We start from the raw sequence: 15,113 nt of genomic DNA, 5'->3' as shown, positions 1-15,113 counted from the left end.
TTTAGGAATCAGGAAGCTTAGAAGGAGCCGGCTCGCAGCAGCTGACTCCAAGGAAATCCAAGTCCCCTGGGAACATGTCCCTTCAAAGCACATTCGTTTTCCTGAAAAGTGCCACTTTCATTTTCTAATAGCAACTACTTTTTTTTTCTGGTAAAAATTTTTTTAATGTAAAACGATATACAATTCTCAACTGTACAGTGGTGAACACACCTAGTGACCAGTCCCAAGGCACCCTTGCAGCCCGTCCCGTCCATTGTTCCCTTCCTAAGGGCCATCGCTGTTCTGCGCTTGAACACGTGGGAGACAGGGCTGGGACAATAGCTCAGATGGTAAAGTGTTTGCCACACAAAATGAAGACCTAACATCAGCACCCACTTAAAAACCCGGCTGTGTTGGGGGCACACTTAATAATCCCAGGGCTGGGGAGGCAGAGATGGTCAGCCAGCCTAGCCCAAAAGCCTAGGGTCCTAGTGAGAGACCCTGGTTCAAAAACCAAGGTGAATTCTCCTGAGGACTAACACTGGAAGTTGACCGTTGGACCTTGATGTGCACACTCGTGTACGAACACACACACACACACACACACACACACACACAGAGAGAGAGAGAGAGAGAGAGAGAGAGAGAGAGAGAGAGAGAGATCATTCTGTTCTGATTCTCACCCTCAAAGGCACCTGTAGCCTGGCAGGTTCCCTGAGTGCTGGGAAGGTGAAGACCCTGTGGTTACCCTGGCTTCTCTACAGGAGCATCAACCAATGTCTTCCAGACACAGTTGCAGGCCTAGTGCTGGAAGGTAATTCGATCTTGTAAGAGAAGCCGAAACCTACATTTTTATGGCAAATCTTAGATTCTTGAATTGGCCAATGAGGAAATGTTGGCACATTGTGGTGCCAACTTCATTCAAGCCAAACCAAACATGCTTCTGGCTGGATTCGAACTGCCAGCAGCCAGCATAGGGGATCTGGAGGGCCCCAAGCCCATCGGAGAAACAGGTCTGAAGGTAAACCTCACCATTTAGATTAATTCACTAACACAGGGTCAGAGAGGGATAGACTGCAGTTGCCAGGACAGCAGGAGCAGGTCGGACACTCAGGATGAGGTGGCAAGGGCATTCCAGGCAGTGGGAACAGCTTGAAGGATGTGCAGAGTCAGGGACCACAAAGGGATTTGGTGTTGTCGTGGCAGTGGAGATGTGAGCAGAAGCCAGTGGTGTTTGCAGGGCAAACCAAGGTGAGATGGGACTGGGTCTTCTGGCAGCAGGTGCAGAGGAGGGCAGCTCAGGTGAGGGCTGGGGATGGCAGGCCTGGGCTATGGCAATAGGATGAGGTGAAAACCAAGGTCTTGGGTACAAATTTCTAGTTCCTTAAACCGCACTCAACTCCTGTCTATTGCCAAGGTCAATGCAGCCATGACTGTCTTTTCACTACGTAGTCCCAGTTTCCCTGAACTCATAATCCTCCTGCCTCCACTTCTGGGGGTCAGGCCGTGCCACCCTGCCTGGCTGCAGCTCTGTCATTATTTGGTATGGAAATATCCATGGTATCTAAGGGGCTTGCTGATGCATTGAGAGTGTTTTCAGGAAGGCAGAGGGAATGGTAGCTCCTCCTACTGGTCTCTACCCTCAGCTCTGGTGGGAGCACAAAATCAATCCCAATTTGAATTTTTCTCCATGAGCCCCTGACCTTGCAAATGTCCCTGACAAACCTCCTTACATCCTGTGTTCCATTTTGACTTGAACAAATTATGCTGGGTCTGCTTTTCAAACCACCACCCCACCCCCCCCACCCCCAGAAGGACTGGTCGAGGCTCTGTGGTACAGTGGTACAGCATTTGCCCAGCAGACGGTGACCCTGGGTCCCATCCAACCCTGGGTTGCATTGCCTAGAGCAAGCAAGCAAACAGAAATAACCCAGAGCTTCCCTGGCCTTTGATCCATCTTGCCTGGGCCCCTGGCCTCACTTACCTACTCTGAGCTGATCAGCAATCAACTTTGGTCACTTAGCAGCTGGAGTGCTCCTCTCTAGATCATTAGATTCTGCCCAGACCCTCTGCAGGCCCCACATGACTCAGATCTCTGTGATCTGTCCTTCTCTCCTGTTCCCTTGCTGTCCCTTGTTCAGACTGTGCTCCCTCCCCCCAACACCCCAGGGCCTGCACTGGTCATTGGTTCCCCTGCTAGGAACTTTCTTTCCCTGAATGAGAGCCTTTTGGTGTCTCCTTCACCCCACTCAGGGCTTTGCTCCAATGCACCTTCCTATGAGACCTTCCTCCAAGCTCCGCCCACATCTACCCCTCCCTGCCCTTCACCCCTGTGCAGTCTGCGCTGGTTTTATTAATGTCACTCATGTTCTCTCTTCTTTCCTGAGCTGAGCATACAGTGGCTGCTCAGTGAGCAAGAGGTTGGGTGCCTTCGACAGGATATTACAGCGGTCTGTGCTTCTCTCACAGCTGTCTGTGCTTTTTCCCGTGTTACTTAAGAAGAGTAGTCCCTGAGACTTTTTCCTCTGGGTTCTCCTTGCTTTGAACTCTCCCTCCCCCAACCCCGCCCCCGGCCCAGAGCAGGGTTCCCAGCTTGAAAGGAACACATCCTGCCACAGGAGTACTGAGTCTCAAGACCAAGGGCTGGCTTTAAATGTGGACGGGCTTAGACTCAGATGATACATACTGCATGCCTGTTGAGAGCAGCAGATTCCGTGTGGCGGGCGGGTCGTTCACATTAACCGATACTGGAATGCACCATTGCAACCCAGAAGTTCTCCTTCTGAAAATAGTTAGAAACTCCTTGCTCGGGGCCAGAAAGGAGCTCTGAGAAGCAAGTGCAGGGCTCCCCTGGCTGTCCTCACACCAGGTGGGCAGAGATATTGCCCACAATGCTTTAGACTCTTCTGCCCCCCAGGCAGCATGGCAGCAGCTGGCAGTGAGTGGGGCTCACCCACAGGAGTAAGGCAATTCGTAATCCGTTAACCTTGAATTCTGCAAAGCCTGCCACTCGACAAGCTGGGGGTGGCTGGAGTCATTCTTGGCTTGGGCAGAATTCAAATTAGCTCCTGCAATCAATGTGCAATTAATGGTTGCACACCCTGGGCATCCAGGCACTGTGCCCCAGGCAGTGGGAAGAGTGAAGGGTGTAGCTTATCGTCTTGGAGCAGAGGTGGGGATGGGGGTGCTCATAAATGAGCAATCCTAGTTTGAGAGAGAGATGCTAAAAAGGTCTGAGTTTCGTCAACTCCTTCGCCCAGATGTTCCTAATAGTGTCAGCATTTACTGAGTGCCTACTGTGTGCCAGGTGCCTTCCCCGCCCCTGGCTCTGGGGCACATTCTTCCCTTTTTATAGATAAAGAAATTGAGGGTCAGAGAGGGCAAGTGCCTTGTTCAAAGTCACACAGCTGGTCAAGTCCTGGATTTTACTGACTGCAAAGTCAGGCTAGTTGACCAACCCTATCCAGCCAGTCTTAAGCATTCAGCATTCTTAGACTTGCAGGACAGCCCATTTGGGTGACCACAACTTGCTGTCCTTTTTGTGACCTCTTGGATCACGTTCTGGATCACTGGTGTGGATAGCCTGGGTGGGAAAGCCCTGTTTGTCACATCCTATGCTGGGCCCGTTGTGCAGCCTGCCTCTTTGCATGCTCTCTGCCCTCCCGCATAGTGACAGAGAGCCTGTGGATAGGGATTGGTCTCAGATACCAAAGGTGACCAGGGACAAGCCTTTCAAACGCTGAGGCCCTGCGTCCGCATCCCTTCCTAAGCTCCAGATGGGTCTTGCAGCCTTGCAGAGGCCCCCTTACAGCCTAAAGACCCACAGAGGTTGCCTTGTCGCTTAGCTGGCAGGGCTATGAGTCTGGGTGAGAGGTCTTCTCCCGCCTTGAGTTAGGCTCCTTTGGGAGCGCCTTGCCTGGGATCTCTCACTTGTCCCTCTCCACTCCCGCGCGGCTTTGTCCCCCGCCCGCGCCCAGCGTGGCGCGCCCCCTCTCCGCGCGCGGGCGGGAGCTGAACAGTGTCGCCGGCCGCCTGCAGGTGTCTCCCCACGGAGGGGCGCGCGTCCCTGCGCCGTGGCCGCTGCCAGGCGCCGGCGGCTGCTCGCCGAGGCGCACTCGCGCTCCGGGCTTCGGGTGCGCTGGTCGGCTCCACTCTGCGGCCCCGGCCACTCCGCGTCCTCGTCGTCCCGCGTCCCCGCCGGGGGCCATGGGCCCGTGTCGCGAGAGCCGTCGCCGACCGCAGGCACCAGAGCCCCGGGGCGGGCGCTGACGCGGGCATTGCTGCCAACTTCGCGCAGAGCTGCGGGCGGCGCGGGCGGCATGAAGACGAGCCGCCGCGGCCGAGCGCTCCTGGCCGTGGCCTTGAACCTGCTGGCGTTGCTCTTCGCCACGACCGCCTTCCTCACCACGTACTGGTGCCAGGGCACGCAACGGGTGCCCAAGCCTGGCTGCGGCCAGGGCGGCGGCGCCAACTGCCCCAACTCGGGCGCCAACGCCACAGCCAACAGCACAGCCGCCCCCGTTGCTGCGAGCCCGGCCGGCGCGCCCTACAGCTGGGAGGCGGGCGACGAGCGCTTCCAGCTGCGCCGTTTCCATACTGGCATCTGGTACTCGTGCGAGGAAGAGCTCGGTGGCCCGGGTGAGTGCTGGCGCGGGGTTCCCCGGGGACGCGCGCCCGCAGGTCCCGGGCCGAGGAGGTGGCGCGTCCCGTTTCCCGGGGCGCGCACCCTAGCTGCAGGTCCCAGGGCGTGTGGTCCCTCTTCGGCTTGAAGTCATTTCCCCGCGCACCCCTCCTAGCTTCTATCCTCCCCGTCTCGGCTCTGGAGGTGATAGTGGGGGCCGGGGGCGTTTGCTGTAGGAGACCCTTCCCACCGCAGATCTAAGGGGCCAGGAACCTAAGGGTTCTGCTACTCTCATCTCCAAGCTGCGCTGAACCTCTACGACAGGCTGGGAAAAGCAGGGAGTAGGGGGAGTCTGATGAGCACCCTTATTTCCTTCTACAAGCTAGGGTATCCTGGAGCCCTCCCAGGAGTGGATGCGGGAGTGGATGCTGTGGGAGGGAGAGAAGGGAGGCAGGCGGGAAAACAGGGGCAACTCTAGGCATGGAGCTGGGGGATCCAAGAAGTCTTGGCTTAGCACAAGTCTCTTTCAGAACTGGGGAGGGGGCTTGCTATTTAGAAAGTAGATCAACACCTTTGTCCCCTCACCCAGACAGCAGGGGCTGAAGTGAATACCCCAAGCGATAGAGATAGACCGCAAGGCTGGTGCACTCAGGGGACCTCTGCCTGAGAGGGCACTGTGCGATATGGTGGGTGGTGCTGGCTGTGGACTCAACCCACTGCTTGCCTGTAGTAAGCCACTGTTTTGGCAGGATACCGCTGGAAACCCAGTCTCCCCCTTCATGTAGCTTTATCTTCCTCACACTCGGCATAGCCTGAAATTTCCCCAGCCTGTCTTTAGTCACTAGCATATTGTCCCTTTTTCCCTTAAGATGTCACTCTTGTTAGGTCTTTGCTGGGCCCCCCATTTCTGGGGATTGCTAATAAACACTTGCAGTGTGACATACAAAATAAAAATGTCGGGTAGGGTCTCAGGCTGAAGGGACTGGAGGTATCCTGTGCCACTTGCTGGGCCTTAGAGGAGGTGGGGGTGGACAATTGAACTTTTCCGTGACTTTGAGCGTGTTGGCTATTTGAGACACACAATATCTGAATAGGACTTGGGATTTCATTGTGACATGTGGTTAAAAAGGGAGAGAAGAAAAGAAAGAAAGAGAAAAACCAAAAATTAACCAGAAAGTCTCTTGCTAAAACTTCTTGCTTCCGCAACCCTGATCCTCCCACACCACGGCAGTCACGGAGCACCAGAGACATGTGCCTTCTTCCAATTGGGTCTCCATAGACCTTCATACGCAACAACCCAAAGACCGAGAAGGGATGGCGTGGATCTTCCTCCAACTGCAGGCAGCAGTTCCTGAGATCTGGGAGGCCCTGCCTTGGGAGACATGCCACCCTACAGTGCCTGGATGGCCCTTGTCCCTGGCAGCTTGAACCAACCTGCTCCTGCCTTTAGAGTGTGCCTGGGCTCTCACTGGAGTCTGGTGGCTCTCCTGAAAGTTCTCTGAAGGCTGCCACTCACAGCTCTGCAGCTCATCTCTTGTTCTGTGCTTTACATCCAAGCACAACTGCAATGTTTAAAAAAAATCAACAGAAGTGTATTTAAAGCACTGTCAGCTCCTGCACATTTTGAGCACCAGGTCCTGCAAAGTTGTCACCTGTGGAATCTTGTTATATCCTAGCCTCTGGGCCAGGCTTGTGGAAGACCCATTTTTCAGATTAGGCTGAGGGGGTTTTGATGAGGGAGCTTGGATTGTTTTCTTGGTGGCTAGAGAACAAGAGAACTGATGAGAAGAGGAGCCAGTTGGGGACCTGAGACAGGGGAACTTAAGGCCAACGTGAGACATTCATCCCCTGATCCCCTGGCCCCATTAGTCACAAGGTTTCTGGGCAATAAAAACCGAGTGCTGCTTTCCTTTGGTTTTCCTTGACTACAGCTTGTTCCTCCCAGAAAAAACACAATTGTCTTCCCCTGAGCTTGTCAAATAGTGGCTGATGAAAAATTTGGGAGGTCTAAGGCCATCCAGATGGGTTTCCCTCACTGCTCTGCACAGCCCCCAGATCTTGCCTTCACCACTGAGCTCCAAAGGGTGTCAGGATGTACCTGGCCTCAAACTTTTGTTGCCATGACAACCTGTCTTCTGGGTTCTGTGATGATTTTATTTTATTTTATTTTTTACTCAAAGAGGGAAAAACATCCCAACAAGGCCTGAACGAATCCTGCCCTATTCTCCCTCACTGCTGCTGCTGCTGCTGCTGCTGCTGTTGCTGCTGCTGCTGCTGCTGCTGCTGCTGCTGCTGCTGTCACCGCTGCAGCCGGGGAAGGACTAGGCCCCCTCTCGATGCAGCTGGGTCTGGTGGGGCTCCAGCTTGGGGATCCTCAAGCACGGACGCTTTCGTCTCTCTATCCCTGGGTACCTGTGAGGGGACATCTCCTAAGGTTCCTTTCCCAGAGATGACACTTCCAGTCTATCCTGAACAGACCCATAGTCAACCAAGCCCACCCTAAAGACCCCTTTTCTCCCACCTCTAAGAGGAGGTATTGGGCATCCTTGTGGTGCACAGCCAGAGGACAGCAGCCTAAATGGTCTCCAGTCCCTCCCTGCAAATTAGATTTCTTACTGGGTTTGATATTTAGAAGAACTGGGAGGACCATATTGAGAGAAGGGGGCAAGGTTCAGGCCTGGAGAAGAGACAAGGTCTTGGGGTGCCAGGGGATGTCAACCTTATGCTGACTGTTGCTTATGTGATGTGTGTGCCTTGGCCCTGTGTGTGTGGCCTAGAATAGGAATGTATCAGGAAGCCCAAGGTTGTGGGCCTGTGCAAGGCTGGCTGGGTGGGAGAGAGAAGGGGGTGGGCCTTGGGTGGGGAGGAGGTGTGGTCTGAGACTGATGTACAAGCATGTGGGCAGCCCTGAAGTAGAAGCAGAGACCCTGAACCTGTAGGTTTAGAGTCTGACTCTAGGCTGGCTTTGTCCTGTGTGGGATGCTGGATGGATGGATTCTCTTCTTGCTACCACGAGACTTTGGCCAGAGCCTCTGCTTGCTGCCCTGCAGATGGCGAGGGAAGCAGCCATCCCGCCCCAGGGACTGGGGTCTGGTGACCCCACAGGCACTGAGCAGTTTATGCACAAGCCTCGATTCTGCTACTCTGGCCTGAGCCATTCTATCTTCCAAGGACACTGTCCCTCCCTTAGGTCCTTCCCACAGTCCCTAGGGCCCAGAGTCACGAAGCCTGGTGCCACTTCCCTGCATTTCAGAACACCTCTCTTCCTGTCCCAGGGCTTTACATCCCAGCCATGCAGCCTTTTAACACAGCAGGCTCCCTCCAGGGCCTTTGCACAGGCTGTTCCCTTACCTGAGCGCTTCTCTCCAGATCTACCCAAGACTGTTTCCTATGATGTCAGTCTGCTAGGGCACTCCTACCACCTCACAAAGACCGGCCCTACCTCATGTTTCCTGCATACACTTTACCCCCTCATTCTGACCATCAGTCTCATGTCCACAGTAGTCAACCACACTTGTTCACTGTGTGCTTTGTGAACTCGGGGTTTGATGCTTAAAGTTATTTTGGGATTTATTTATTTTTATTTTATGTATATGAGAATTTTTCCTGCTTTTATGTCTGTGCACCACAGGGGTGCCTAGTGCCTACTAAAGCTATAAGTGGGTGTCTGGTCTCCTAGAACTGGAGTTACAGACAGTTGCTGAGAATTGAACCCCTGTCCTTGGGAAGAGCAGCCAGTGCTCTTAACCACTAAGCCACCTCTCCAGCCCCTGGAATGGATTCTTATCTATGCTGTCTGTGGCTTTATATGAAGCTTGGGGTGGCAGCACACAGTAGGCATTCAACAGAACTTTGTGGAATGTGTGTTAGTTGATGTCTCTGGCTCCTGGGATTAGTTCTTTCAGACCCAATTTGCTTCTGGCAGAGGCGGACCACACTTTCCAATGCAAGGCTAGCACACACTCCCTTCCCGGGGGAGGCATGAGTCAGGACCCTTGTAATGCCCCCCGCTGGGAGGTTGCTAGTGCCCAGGAGTGTGTGGGCATCATGCTAGACAGGCTTCTTGCTGGGAGTGCGTAGGGGTAGATGAGTTTTGAAAGGCATCGTAGTCCCCCCACGATCACCACCTCCTCTCCCCACATAACAGCAGGTACTACGGTCACAAGGACTTGCCCAAGGTCACAGATCTAGCAAGTGGCCAAAGTGGGATGTGAACTCAAGCAGGAGGCCCGTGTGCACCCCTCCCCCCACCGAATGCCTTGAATTCACACCTCCAATCCAATCAGCCTCTTGGGGCTCCTCCAGCCCTTCTCACTGAGGAGAGCACTATGCCAGGAGTCACAGGCCCTGGGTTGAGCCCAGACTCTGCTGCTTACTAAGTGGCTTTGCAAGTCACACCCCCCTCCCCATGCCTCTTGTCTTTTCTTTGCTTGGGTATAAAAAGGACATTTATTTGCTTCGGTTTCTGCTGTGCGAGTAGGGGCCAGAGCACTGTTCTCAAGGCTGCAGGTTTTAGGGTCAGTCTTGGTTCTAGTCCCCATCTCACCGTTTACCTGCTGTGTGACCTCTGGTGGGAGTTTGTCCTCTCTGAGATTCAGTTCCCTCAGCTTGGGCAGGAGGACCACCCTTGGCCTCATGATAGATTCACCAGGTTTAACCAGTGGTGTGGATAAACTTTCTATGGCCCAATCTGGTGTCAAGGTGCAGGTAAACATACTTCCTGTATGTCAAAAGCCACAGGCCAGCAGCATGGGCCATGTGCAGCTTCAGGGTCCTGCAGTGTCATTTAATAAAGGGTCAGTATCTGGAAATGGAGGCAGCTCACAGAGCCCCCTGGACTTGAAGACAGGATCTGCATCCCCCATCCTTCCTCCACAGTATAGATGTACCTGACAGTTCTTTAAGAGCTTGGGCCCCTGACCCTGAAGTCCCACAGAATACCCTTCCCATCACATCTCGTGTCAGAGCCCACTCTTCCTTGGCCAGCCTTGTCCTATGACCCTGGCTGATTGGCTTCTGCCCTGGGAACCAGTCAGCCAACAGCCGAAGGGGTTCTGTTAAATCCCGGCTGAGTCACTGCATTGCTGCTCCCGGTGCTTGTGAGGATCATGGGGACCCTCCCCAGGGTGGCTCTGGCCTCCCTTCTGATCCCTTTGCCCTATTACACCTTAGTAGTCGTCCAACCAACCCAGACACTCCTGCCACAGGACCTTTGCACTTGCTAGGCCCCCTTTTAAAGATCTATTTATTTTAAATTTTATTTATACGAGTACACTCCAGACACCAGAAGAGGGCATCAGATCCCACTACAGATGGTTGTGAGCCACCATGTGGTTGCTGGGAATTGAACTCAGGACCTCAGGAAGAGTAGCCAGTGCTCTTAGCCACTGAGCCATCTCTCCAGCCCCACACTCCTTTTCCAGCTTGGCTTTTGGGAGCGTTCTGTTGAGTCAGTGACCTCCCGTTCAGCTCTGCTTTTCTCTCTATTCCTCACGGCGCTAAAAGCTGCTTGTCTGTGGCAGTTAGCTTTCATTTCTCTTTTCCCTGCCCTCCTCTTCTCCACAGGACACAGATTTGGACTGCTGCCACTCAGCAAGGCCCAGTAGACCCTGTTGAATGCACTGGGGACCTAGGATCATCTTAGGACCCCTGTGTGTGGTAAAAGGCCAGACTGTTCTGTGCTGCTGTCCCTATGAACCTACTGTACCTTCTTCCTCTCTTGATCACTCCATTCCTGAACTGCCCAGGGAAACCCGGAACCAGAGGGACCGCTGTTTTCCTTTATTAAATTTGAGGGTGCTGTATGTCTGTCTGGTCGCTATGATGCCTACGGGGCACAGGGGTGGAGCTCAGTGATGCCAGGAGACAGGGACATGTGAAGGAGCTCAGTAGGACACCACCGCTGCTCTCACACCCAGCCCCAGACCTGGGTTTGAGATTATCTGCTGCCCAAGTAATAGCATTGGGCATTCTTGTCTGACCAGTCCCAGGATTCTGTATAGCCCATGCTCTCTTGGTCTAACCCCTGATTCTTTCAGTCCTACCTCTGCTCACTGATGACGTGGAGTTCCCAGGTGAGACTTTTTCCAGACTCAGGGCCTTTGCTTAAGCAAAGGTACTTAAGCCTGGTACTCCCTCCTCTCTTCACAGTTTCCCCAGTCCTCGGTGGTTCCACAGCCAGACTCACCAGCCACACCTCCCTTAGTCTCTTCTCACTTCACTGAGTTGTTGATTTCTGGACACTTTATAGTTTGTGCTGCTTTTTGATTGTTTATTGACACGTTGTCTCACTCAGTTGACAGAGTTGACAACACCCAGAGTTGGCTGGTCTATAACTTGCTATGTAGACCAGGTTGGCTTTGAATTCAAAGAGATACATCCTCTGCTGGGCTATGTGTGCCACCATGCCTGGCTGGGAGTTGACAGCTTGTACTCCTGTCCTAAAGTGCTCAGGTGAGCACCTGCAGAGCAGAGACCAGTCCCTGCTGTCCTAAGGTCTGGGGTCCTTAGAAAGTGGGGGTCATGTGGGTAGGAGATCATGGCTTGGGCAGGTTCTCGGGTCCCAGGATGTGCCAGCCTGGGTGGGGGACTGATAGCGGCAGGTACAGCCCTAAGTAGAGCTTTTCATGAATCCCTCCTGTTGCCAGAGGCAGCCCTGGCTTTCTTACTCCTCTGGGAAGTCGAGGAGGGCATCAAGAATGGCTGTTTGTGTCACTTCCTTCATGTGCTTCCTCACTGCCTTCTGTCTGCCACCGTGGGCGGTCGAGATCTGTCTAGGAGCAGTCCGGAGACTAATACAGCCCCGCTGCCTTTCCATTACACATGGGTGGCAATGTGGTCCAGACCCGGAGGTGGGCTGCCCACACTGTTCGAGTTTGCCATTTTGGGGGAACTTGGCTGTGAGTGCAGGGCCTCTGATGGGGATGTGCTAGTTGGGTTTTTTGTCAACTTGACATAAGCTAGTGTCAGCTGGAAAGAGGGAACTTCAACTGAGAAAGCGCCTCCATCAGACCAGCCTGTGGGCAAGGAACACCTCTTTCTCTCTCTCTCTCTCTCTCTCTCTCTCTCTCTCTCTCTCTCTCTCTCTCTCTCTCCTCCCTCCCTTCCTTTTTTTATTTATATTCATCTATCTATCTATCTATCTATCTATCTATCTATCTATCTATCTATCTATCTACCTATCTACCTACCTACCTACCTACCTACCTACCTACCTACCTACCTGTTTAATGGATTGCATGGGAAGCCTAACCAGTTGTGGGCAGTGCCATCATGGGTAGGTGGTGCTGGATTGTATAATAAAGCAGACTGAGCGAGCCGGTGAGCAGTGCTCCTCTAAGGCCTCTGCTTCAGTTCCCATCTCCAGGTCTCTCTCCTCCCTAAGCTGCTTTGGTCATGGTGTTTATCACAGCCAGGGGGAAGTCAACTGGGGCAGGGGACACAGGATGAGGAGTCCCAGCTGGGCTTCTGGGATAGCTCTGTGTGGCAGTGCTATGGCATCCCACTTTGGGTTTCAACTTCCCAGGCTCAGTGTGGTAGCCGTAGAGGAGGAAGGGAGATAGGGACACAGTGGTGAGGATGCAGGAAGAGTCTGAGAGGGACACAGAGCAAGGCTGAGGCAGATTTGAATGGAAAGCAAAAGGGAAGGCTATGACAGGGACAGGCACAGGGAGTCAGAGGGAAACAAATAAGTAGGAAAGGAGGCAGACACAGGCATGCTCCCTATACACAGCCACACATGCACACCCTCAGGTGTTCACAGGCACACACTGCACACATATGCATGGCACACATACATTAATGCACATGCAAACTCATTCATGCAATATATATACCCCATATCAACTTGCCCTCGTTTACAAACATGTCTACATACATGCACATGTACACACATGCACATGTACACACATGCACATGTACATATATGCACGTGAACACATTCATCCACATTCAGGCACATACAACCTATTTGTGCAAGAGCACACCCATACACCTATGAGTATCTGTATACAAATACCTCTATATATCATGCTCACACATGCTTTCACACACATGGATACTCATGCATACTCATGAACACCTCCATTTATGCATACATACTCCCATGTTCTCACCTAGCCACACATATCTACATGCACAGTGCATACTCATGCCCACAACCATGCATCCACTTGCATACATACACGTCCACACCTGAACACGCATGACTTTAGCTGAACACACGTGCCCCATGCTTGCCTGCACATGCACAAACATATCCTGACACCTAACACACACACACACAGTACACCCATGGGTATGCGGGTTTCTGTGCAGTATGCAAACACAGGAACTTGCTGTTAACCTCGGGAGTGGGGAAGCTGAGTTTCACCACAGTTCCTTTTCCAATCTGTGGAGGAACTCCCACACTGGTGTCCATCATGGCACTGGGCCACTTCAGTGAGTGAATCCAAGGTCTGACACTGGCTTTCAAGCCTGCTTGACATGGTAGAGCCTGAAGCATCAAGGCAGCTTTGGATACACTAGGAGATACGCTGACACAGAGGAGTCTGCAGTGGAGACAGTCAGTTCGTTTTTAATCCAGTCTCACTAAGTGAGACTAGCCTGGAGCCTTGGCCTCAGCCTCGACAGAGCACGGCAAGCCTGCTGACTTCCTTAGGCTAATCTCCTGACTACAGGATATATCCTACTCTCCTGACATATTCTGACTACCATAGGCCAATCTCCCATGGCTGGGCTCGTCTGACTCATGTTTTACTGCGTCGTGTTTTCTTAGAAACTTACTTTTTCAGCTGGAGTTTCAAGTGTATTGCATACATTTTAGAATGCAGAGAAAAATACTGGCTTTCCTATAAGCTTCTCTCTTTTTTCAACTCAAGTAAACATGAGTTTTCCTTTTCTCCTAATTTGTCCTGTAAAAGTGTCTGAGGGCTGAGGCTCTAGGGAGCCTGCTTCAGCCAGTGGCCCGGCACTGACAATTTGCTGTTTCCTGCTCCTCCTCTGAAGCCTTTGCGTTGGACAGTGTACAGTCCCCGCTCTCTCTCCCTGCCTTTCTCCCAAAGAACTGGGAATCTTGGATTTTTCAATTCTATTTTCTTACATTTTCTGGCACCTTCTTAGTTTCTTTTGGCTACCTTTCCCAAGGTTTGTTTTGTTAATATTTTCAAGTAAAAAATCTTGTTTGCATAGTTTAAAATGATGCCTGCATTTTTTTCTTCAAGTTTGCCTCTGAGTACCATGTTGGCCCTGTCTCATGGGTTCCCAGATGCAGTGTCTTTGAGACTGATTTTGTACTATTTTGACGGCTGCAGTTTTGATTCTGCGAGTTCTGAAATTTTAGTTTTGTTACTTCTTTATCCAGGCATAATTTAGTAGAGCGTTTACAAATTTCCCAGGGCATTTGTTTTGCTTGTTTGCTTACAGTTTTGTCATTAATTTTTAATTGGCTGAGTATTAGAAAAAGTGAGCAGGACAGGTTCCTATATACATTTACGTGTGTGTTTATGGTAAACGTTCTATTTGAAACAGCAGGTGGAGTCCCTAAGTGTATTTTAAGGCGTCTTTACAAAGAGTACTAGTGAAGACTCTGGGGCCCAAGAGATGGCCCAGCAGTTAGCATGGCTGACCTATGGAGTTCTGATTCCAGCACCATCTGGACAACGTGGGTGTGGTCCCACATATGCCTGTGACCACAGCCTTGATGAAGGTGGAGACAGGCAGTCAAAAAGTCACCCAAAGCACAGGATTTGGGTTCAGAGAGAGATCCTGCCTTGAAGGAATAAAGCAGAGAGGGACAGAGGACACTCGACACCCTCCTCTGGCTTCTGAACATGTGCCTATGCGTGCAGATATGGGCACAGACACATAGACTCAGACACACAGACATGCACAGACATATAGACACAGACACCCAGACACGCACCCACGCACCCACTCATGCACACGTGCACATACATGTACACGTGCACATACATGTACACGTGCACATACATGCACACACGCACACATGCACATACATGTACACATGCACACATGCATGTACACACATATGCACACACATGCACATGCACACACACACATGTACATGTGCACAGCTTTGCTCCCCATGTCTTCCATGAGCTGGGTGGAGCAGGTCACTCTCTTTGCAGCAAGGCTCTCTGTTCTTGCTTGCCTCTGGGATGGCTTGGTTTTTATTGAGTCCGAGTCTGTGTTATTCATCATGAGGAAATTCATGGCAGTTATATTTTCTTTGTGGAATTGTGGAATTGATCTTTTCTCTAGATAAAATGGCTGTGCTCCCTAGTGAACGCTTTCTCCTCTGACTACTGTTTTTCATATCTGAGCCTTGCTGTCCTTTGTCACATCTTTGACATTTCCTCTACGCTCTGCTTCCACATTTCCATGTCTCCTCTCGGGCCGAGATGCAAACTGTGTTTTCTTTTGGTACAAGCTGAGGGTCTTAACCACTTCACTCTATTACAAAGACAATTTGCTTTCATTTTTCTTTTAATTA

General features: G+C 52.0%; 1 protein-coding gene across 1 annotated transcript in view; it reads left to right on the top strand.

The window, feature by feature from the left end:
- The first annotated feature begins 4,090 nt into the window (after positions 1–4,090).
- Gsg1l (GSG1-like) overlaps positions 4,091–15,113 on the top strand; it is a 213,914-nt gene continuing 202,891 nt past the window's right edge. The window contains exon 1 of the mRNA NM_001419662.1: positions 4,091–4,617. Coding sequence (NP_001406591.1) covers positions 4,299–4,617 — 319 coding nt within the window. The 5' untranslated portion in view covers positions 4,091–4,298. The remainder of the gene's footprint in view (positions 4,618–15,113) is intronic.

The sequence above is a fragment of the Rattus norvegicus genome, chromosome 1, assembly GCF_036323735.1.
Source record: "Rattus norvegicus strain BN/NHsdMcwi chromosome 1, GRCr8, whole genome shotgun sequence".
In the NCBI taxonomy this organism is placed as follows: Eukaryota; Metazoa; Chordata; class Mammalia; order Rodentia; family Muridae; genus Rattus; species Rattus norvegicus.
The sequence above is the reverse complement of the archived record's forward strand: the minus strand, read 5'-3'. Positions and strand labels throughout refer to the sequence as shown.